The sequence below is a fragment of the Chenopodium quinoa genome, unplaced genomic scaffold, assembly GCF_001683475.1.
Source record: "Chenopodium quinoa cultivar QQ74 unplaced genomic scaffold, ASM168347v1, whole genome shotgun sequence".
Taxonomy (NCBI): Eukaryota; Viridiplantae; Streptophyta; class Magnoliopsida; order Caryophyllales; family Amaranthaceae; genus Chenopodium; species Chenopodium quinoa.
This window is the reverse complement of record NW_018742951.1, coordinates 5856555-5864061: the sequence shown is the minus strand read 5'-3', so window position 1 is coordinate 5864061 and position 7507 is coordinate 5856555. Positions and strand designations below refer to the sequence as shown.

The 7507-nt window shown below is 35.0% G+C and overlaps 1 protein-coding gene across 1 annotated transcript; it reads right to left on the bottom strand.

Moving 5' to 3' along the window:
• Positions 1–1068: 1068 nt before the first annotated feature.
• Positions 1069–2049, bottom strand: LOC110728568. Its single transcript, XM_021908206.1, has one exon. The coding sequence runs from the start codon at positions 1814–1816 to the stop codon at positions 1376–1378; it is 441 nt and encodes a 146-aa protein (XP_021763898.1). The 5' UTR covers positions 1817–2049; the 3' UTR covers positions 1069–1375.
• Between the last annotated feature and the right edge of the window lie 5458 nt (positions 2050–7507).

The following is a 7507-nucleotide window of genomic DNA, read 5'->3' as shown; positions in this document are numbered from 1 at the left end:
AATGGCTGCCAAGGAGAGAGAAAGGAGAGAGAGCTGCATAAGAAATTGAAATGACAACATTTGAGATGGAATTTGAAATTAAAATGAATCAGCCTTATTTCTCTAAAGGCTTGGATTTGGACCAAATGCAAATCCAAATTCTTGAATTATCCAAATAAGTTAAATGGTCTAATTCGGTAATTCTAGGATTTCAAATGAAATCCATGATCCCAAACATACTTGCATAACAATAAACAGGACATGAAACTCCACATATTCAAGCAAATCATCACAACAATCGTAGTGATACTAAGCATGATTGATCAATTAAATAACAACATACTAACATAGTAACATGATACTAAACTATCTAAGAATATACTACCTACATATTAAGGACGCTCTTAAAATTGCCAGAATGCAAAATCTCACTCAAATCAAAGTATCTTATAAATAAGATACTCATCACCAAACATTACTTCATTATTGAACATAATTCGAAGCAACTTTTCATAAATTAAAACCTCTAAAATAAATCTGAAAACTCATTAATTATGCTCAAACAACCTTTATTTGGATAGCTACTTGAAAACCCTTGATTAAAATAATAATAAAAATAATAATTAGGATTAATTCATAGGAATTTAATACCTAAATTATATGAAAATTCATATTAGGTAGTTTGACATTAATTCATAAATTTTAATACTTTAGGGCTAAAAATTAAATAATATTTCATACTAAATATATGGATATGTGTGCTACTTGCCATGGTATAAGTAGGCCGTTAGTTTTATTTTATTTTATTTATTTTTTGATGAGTATATATGATCATAAATCGTTAGAGGAAAACCAATGGAAATACTAATTTAAAAAGTTGATGACCACCATTGGCTAGGACAACTAATGGCTTTGCTCTAAAAGTTTGCCTCTTGACCTCCAACTTAAATTTGAAAGATTTCTCAGTTATCATTAGGCCAACATTTTGTTGATAATCCCAATTTTACAGGTAGAGGAAGAAAATTGAATCTATTTTGATTTTTAAAACAAGTAAGATAACAAAAGATAAGGTACTCCATCGATGATAACTATTTAATAATAATGTTACATAATTCAATTTATTCAATCATAGATAGATTTCAATCATTTCATAGACATAGTTGCATACATTATATAGCTTACACCTATATTTCCGTGGAATAGTAGACAAACACATCTACTAATCATCTAATGATTGATTAGAAAGCAATGCCCCGAATTTTCATATGTTAAACAAGCCGAAAATAATACATTGACATAAATCGAGTTCCGCCAAAGTAAAAACAATTACTAGATTTACCACTAGTATCATATATTCATATCCCATCTCGCCACTAGATGAGCTACACGATACACCTCATTTCTTCTCATCCTCTTCAACCTCGAAAGCCGAAATCGGGTAAATACGAGAAATACCGGTAGGAGTACCAAAGGTAATTTTACCAGAACTAGGATCATCAATACAAATCTCATTAAGAGTAATCCAAATCAAAATCTCCTTAGCTTTAACTCCATGAAGTTTCTTCATCTTACGATTCTCAACAAAAGCAGTGACATGAGTATCATAGGATACTTGCTTACCAATCTTTGTGAACCGGTGTTGAATCGGTTTTTTCTGGGTCAACCATACGAACCCGGTTGATCGATTATAGCCAACTTCTTCAATATCATCCATTGGTAGTAGACCATTAGGCATGTTGATTTCGAGTAATAGTTCTTTTGATTTTTGCTTGCAGATGTCTGAACCGGTGTATATTTCGGCGTTTTCACGGTATTTTTCGATGAACTGGGCTGACATTTTTGGAGGGTTTTTTGAACCGGGGTTTTTTTTTCTGGGTTGGAAGTTTGAGAGGATGAAAGAAGATGGGTTTTACTGGGTTTATATAGATGAGTTGATATTATTATTGTTATTACTCCCTCTATTTTAAAATACGTATCCCATTAGTTTTCAATTGTGCCAATGCACGGATATATCAATGTCTTATAGCTAAAATCTTCTGAAATTTTTTTATTGTTTAATTGATATTGATTGAAGATAATTGTTTTATTTTTTCTTTGCTTAACATAGTAATAACAAAAAAATTTCTAAAAATATTTTATTGTTCGATTGATATTGTTTGAAGATAATATTTTATTGAAAAAGGCTATTTATAACCTATGATGCACTAACAACATCTCTAATAACGTAACAAAACAAACTATGCTGACTCAGTTAATAACCTGTCAACTCAGCTCTACTTAACTAACTCCTATTACAATGCTCATCCGTTAACACAATTATTAAAAATATACAAAAACAAGTATTAAAAATTAAACAATTATATATCTATTATATAAAACAAATAAAACATAACACATACCTTTATAACTAATGTAAAATGTAAACTATTATGACCTGAGCCCAACAAATCACGTGGTGTCCTTAAGACAATTTTACTCCCTCTATGATACCCAATGTTATTAAGCAATTGTCTCCTACAATAGAACGGGTTTAGTTTCTTATAAAATGGTATTGTAATTATAAGAAGCCAGCGAACAAACTAGATTAGAGTAACCGCAATTATATGCATGTATTTTTAAGAGAGAGTAAATAAAACTAATATTAAGTACCCTAAATCAGAACAACCAACAACTATTTATAGAAAAAGAAACATGGATGAAAAGGCGCAAGTAATGAAACAACACAACTATTCATTATAACTAATGAAGAGTGAATGAAATAACACAACAATTCACATTAAAATTATCAATGAAAAGTTACAATTATTCAATTATACAATCCAAATAGTCATACAACAATACTCTACATTATTATTCTATAGATAAATAATTATTCATTAATACAAAATATATTTATGAAAATAAATATCCAACAATCCTCAAGTTGACACATTAAATGTAGGAAATCTTTCTTCAAAGTCTTAAGCAAACTCCCAAGATGACTCTGTAACAAGGCAATTTTTTCCATTTAATCAAGTATTGTGATGCTTAATAGTCCTCTCCAAAGTAGCTTTAGTTTCCCATTCCTCCTCTGCACTTTCCTATGAAGCCAACTAGGAATGTGTGTTATTGCAGGAATGTTTTCTTGAAACTTCTTCAATTGAGAAACATGAAATATAGGGTGAATTTGACCATCTTGAGGGAGCTTCAGTTTGTAAGCAACACTTCTTACAGCCTCAATAATTTGAAAAGGGCCATAGAATCTAGATGACATCTTCTCATTAGAAACTCCTTTATTTAACAAATTTCTGCTTGTAAGCTTGAAGTTTCAACTAGATCCAATTCGGATATTTTACCTAAATAGCTAATTTGATACAAAAGTATTTACTAAAACGGCTAATTATAAATTTTAATTCCAAAACTAGCTAAATTATTGACCTGGAAGGAAATTATTTATTTCTTATTTTCCTTTAAACCTGTTCGGTTCACTTTATGGGTTTTTATTTTAAATTTTTTTTGGGGTTTTTTTTTTTGGGAAATTCTAATGCCATAGTTTAAAATATCTCATTAATTTGAAAAATAACATTCAACATAATACATTTGCAACAATTCTCAATTTTTTAAAAAGTTACACAAAATAAAAAAATAAAAAAAAAATAAAAAAAATCACTCAATACATTGTTCCAAACTTCCAATTAACAAAAACTGAAAATAAAAATAAATTTCTACTTGAAATGTAGATTGTGAGTGGGAATGAAGGATGAAATTGGAATGATTATGGGAAGAAGCAATACCTCTGTAGCCTGCCACACTCACAACAAAGTGTGCCTTGGCATTTTCAACAGCATGACCTTGAAGTGGTCCCATGATACCACCATTCGAGATAACTTAAGGAGAACATGTTGCATGACTTTCAAAGTAGCAACTCAATTGAAGGATATTCAAGGGAATTACTAGCCCAAACATCTTCTTCATTGAATATTGGCCTTGACTCCCAAGGCATGTTACAAGTGGTGATTAAGGGAACATCAAGATATTAGCATAGACCAAATTGCCTGACTAACTTTTGAGGATTATAAACCTCAAAGCCAAAATGTATTGGTTCTCCTACAGGCAAATCCCTTACAGCTAAAACAAAACACCAAAATGGGGAATATTTTTCAAAGGTGGTCACCATTCCCATTTTATCAAGCCAGTCTGGAGTAGCATCAAAAACCCAAAGACTACCTTTATCTGGGCTGTCTTTGTGACTCATAACATTCCAGTTGACATGCAATGGATCTAACTCCAGCAGACAGCGCATGACTAACTCGGGGTCAGGGACTTTTTGGTGATCAAAATAGTTGAAGCAAATCTCAACATAATTACAAAAATTCAATTTTAAATTTCTCTCCCTACAGTCAGTTCTAGATGCATACAAAGATGTCTCATTAATCTGCCATTTCTTTCGTAACCTCTTCTTCAGTTTTCTCTATGCACAAAGTGGTGTATAATGACCCTAACAAGTAATCAACAACAAAGGTTCCCTAGTGTTTTCTAAATTTTAACCTAAATGAGGGCCTCTTTTCATCTAAATAGACATATGTACAATTGTCCTAATAAAATCGGACCTAAAGCTACGAAGGAACTACTATAAGTTATATTCACATCAAGTGGCAATAACGGTGGAGAAATGCCACTAGATTTGCACATCATTAAACGAGTAAGAGCGAATACAAAGAAGAGTGGTACCTCTTCCACAGATGATACTCCAGTTTAGTATGATGATGATGTGAAATATAAGATAAAAGCATTGAGGTTGACCTTGCTACTCTTGGATGTCGCCAAAATCTTCTTCAGAAGATCATGACACCTTTTGTGCAAGGGTCCAGTGCCTTCAATGACATTGAAAACTCTAATTAACTTGCTAGTCTTTATTGCTGTAAGGGGACAAACTAGTAAGGAAAGTAATGTCAGTAAGGGTCACAGTCATACAACCCTATCGCAGGATGAAGCAATTTAACACAAGATCCCATAACAATATCAAGGCACATGTTAGGGATCCATTACATGGAATTTTGCCATATGTCACTAGTCTAAGGAAACTATAAATTTTCTTCTTCTCCCGTTTGGGATGGAACTTAGAGAGTTATTTAAACCGACCCCCGGCAGTGAGGTCCTAAACCCAACCTTTAATTAGATTATGGCTTAATATCCAATTGCCGCTTGAGTTTAAGTTAATAAACGCTGCAGGGCGGAGCATGGCTTTACCCAAGTACGAAAAATCAAACTTGAATGTTGGCCCAATAGAGGCTACGTAATACCCCTCATGATTGCTTTAAAGGAATTTAATATACTACTCATACCAACAAGCTGCATCTTTTTTTTAGGGAGCTCGTATGCTAAGATACTTCTTAGTTAAGTGTGCTTGGCTGGGAGTAGTCTTAGAATGGGTGACCTCTTGGGAAGTTTTCCGATCCCAAGGTGCGCATGAGTGAGGAAAAAATGCGTCAAAAGGATTGTGTTGGTCTGTGAGGGCAGTTGATGGTCCAAGATGCGCATTTTATGACAATAAGCCCACCTTGATTTGGGGTTGGGGTGTTACAAATGGTACCAGAGCAATCCTGCGATCGCGTGATGATTGTGGATAATTAATCCTATGTAGCAGGGGAGGATTTTGGGGCTATATGGTCGTATCTAGACTAGATGTAACACTTTGGATACCTAGAGGCCATTAAGCATAATACTGGGGTCCCTAGGGTTCCAGGTGCAACAAGGGCGTTGCCATTCTCAAGTGGGGGTGTATGTAATACCCCTCATGATTGCTTTAAAGGAACTTAATATACTACTCATACCAACAAGATGCATATTTCTTTTACAGAGCACATATGCTAAGTTACATCTCAGTTAAGAGTGCTTGACAGGGAGTAATCTTATGATGGGTAATCTCATGGGAAGTTTTCTTAGGTGAGTGAGGACAAAATGCGCCGAAAGGACTTGTGTTGGTTTATGAGGGAAGTTATTGGTCCTAGATGCGCATTTCGTGATAATAGGCCCCACTCTTATTTGGGGTCAGGGTATTACAAGTTGTGCCTTTTATGATGCCAAAACTAGTGGTGGAAGACGAGATATGCTAAAAGAAGCCAGGTCTGAAATTCTGAGGGTATTTACCAATCAACTCATATAATTCATGAGCCTCAATTGGACATTCTTTGACTTTGAAGGAGTCTAGTACTTCTTTCAAAGAAGGAAAAACCATGTTTTCACTTTGAAAGTTTCGAAAGAACTAAGGGTTGAAGAAAGGGAAGATCAGAGAGTGAATGATGACAAGATTGTGTCAAGGATATTTTGAAAGGTTTTTATAGTTTACCCGAGCGTTGAAGATTTAGTTAAATTGTACCATTTGATTTTCGTTCAAACATAAAACGATGCAAATGGTTTGTCAAAGTCTCGCATAAATTGATTTCAATTGGAATTGAGAAACGCAAACCTAAACGATGCGTTTTAGGGCTCAATGTAACAATTGCAAATCAAGCGATAGTTAGAACAAAATTACCATCTTAACCTTCGATAGATTCATCAAGTAACAGTTTAGGTGAATTTTGAAAGGACATTGAAGCAATTTTCAAATTGCGGTAATTAAAATTTCTGAGTGTCCAGGACATTTATTTCAATATATACTTCTCATAAATTACTTCTCATAAATATGCAAAGTGTATCTAATTTCCCTTTCTGTAAAATTTTCTTGTCTGAAAAGTTTACTTCAACAAGTTCTCCAAAAATTCTTTCTACTCTATGACAAGCGCACTTTAGGGCGCGCTTTAGAGCATATTTTAGGATGATTTTGGATGTATTTGGGGCCGCTTTGGCCGATTATTACCTTGTTATGCTTACGTTCCCCATATTACGTGCTTCACGGGTTTTCGGTTTGTTTTTGATGTGTTTTCAGGTAATATTTACCGAGTTTAATCGGATCCCGAGCCCTTGATGCGTAACAGAGCTAGCCTTGACCGGAGTCCGAGGAGTTAAGGAAGTTCAAGTGCCGTGCATTGATTACATAGCACAGGCAGCACGGCCGTGTTACCATAGGCACACCCGTACTGGCCTATAAGCAAGCAACCCCAGGCAAGGCAGCACGGCCGTGCAAGCCAATAGCACGGCCGTGTCAGTATCCACGCACCCGCACGGCCGTGCCAGATGTTGCCCGTGCCCGTGTCAGCTTCAGTATGAGCCCCGTGCTAGAGCATATTCAGCACGACCGTGCCATTTTTAGCACGGCCGTGCCAGGAAGCTGCACGGTCGTGCCATATATAGCACGGCCATGCCAATTTGAAGAAGAAATCCGGTTTACTTACTGACAAGCTAGCACGGCCGTGCCAAATTCAGCACGGCCGTGCTGATCCAGGGTTAACTGCGCGCTTGACTTCTCCGAATTAGAAGACGTATATAAGGCCCAACTTTAAGAGGATTCCGGAGACAGTTTTTAGAGATAGTTTTTGAGAGCCTTTGTAGAGAGTTATTGGAGAACGTTCTTAGTATTAGAGATTCATTAGTTTTCTTAGAGATATTT

What these genes read in the sequence shown, in the direction of transcription:
- LOC110728568 (XM_021908206.1), bottom strand. Translation starts at nt 1,816, where the DNA reads ATGTCAGCCCAGTTCATCGAAAAATACCGTGAAAACGCCGAAATATAC.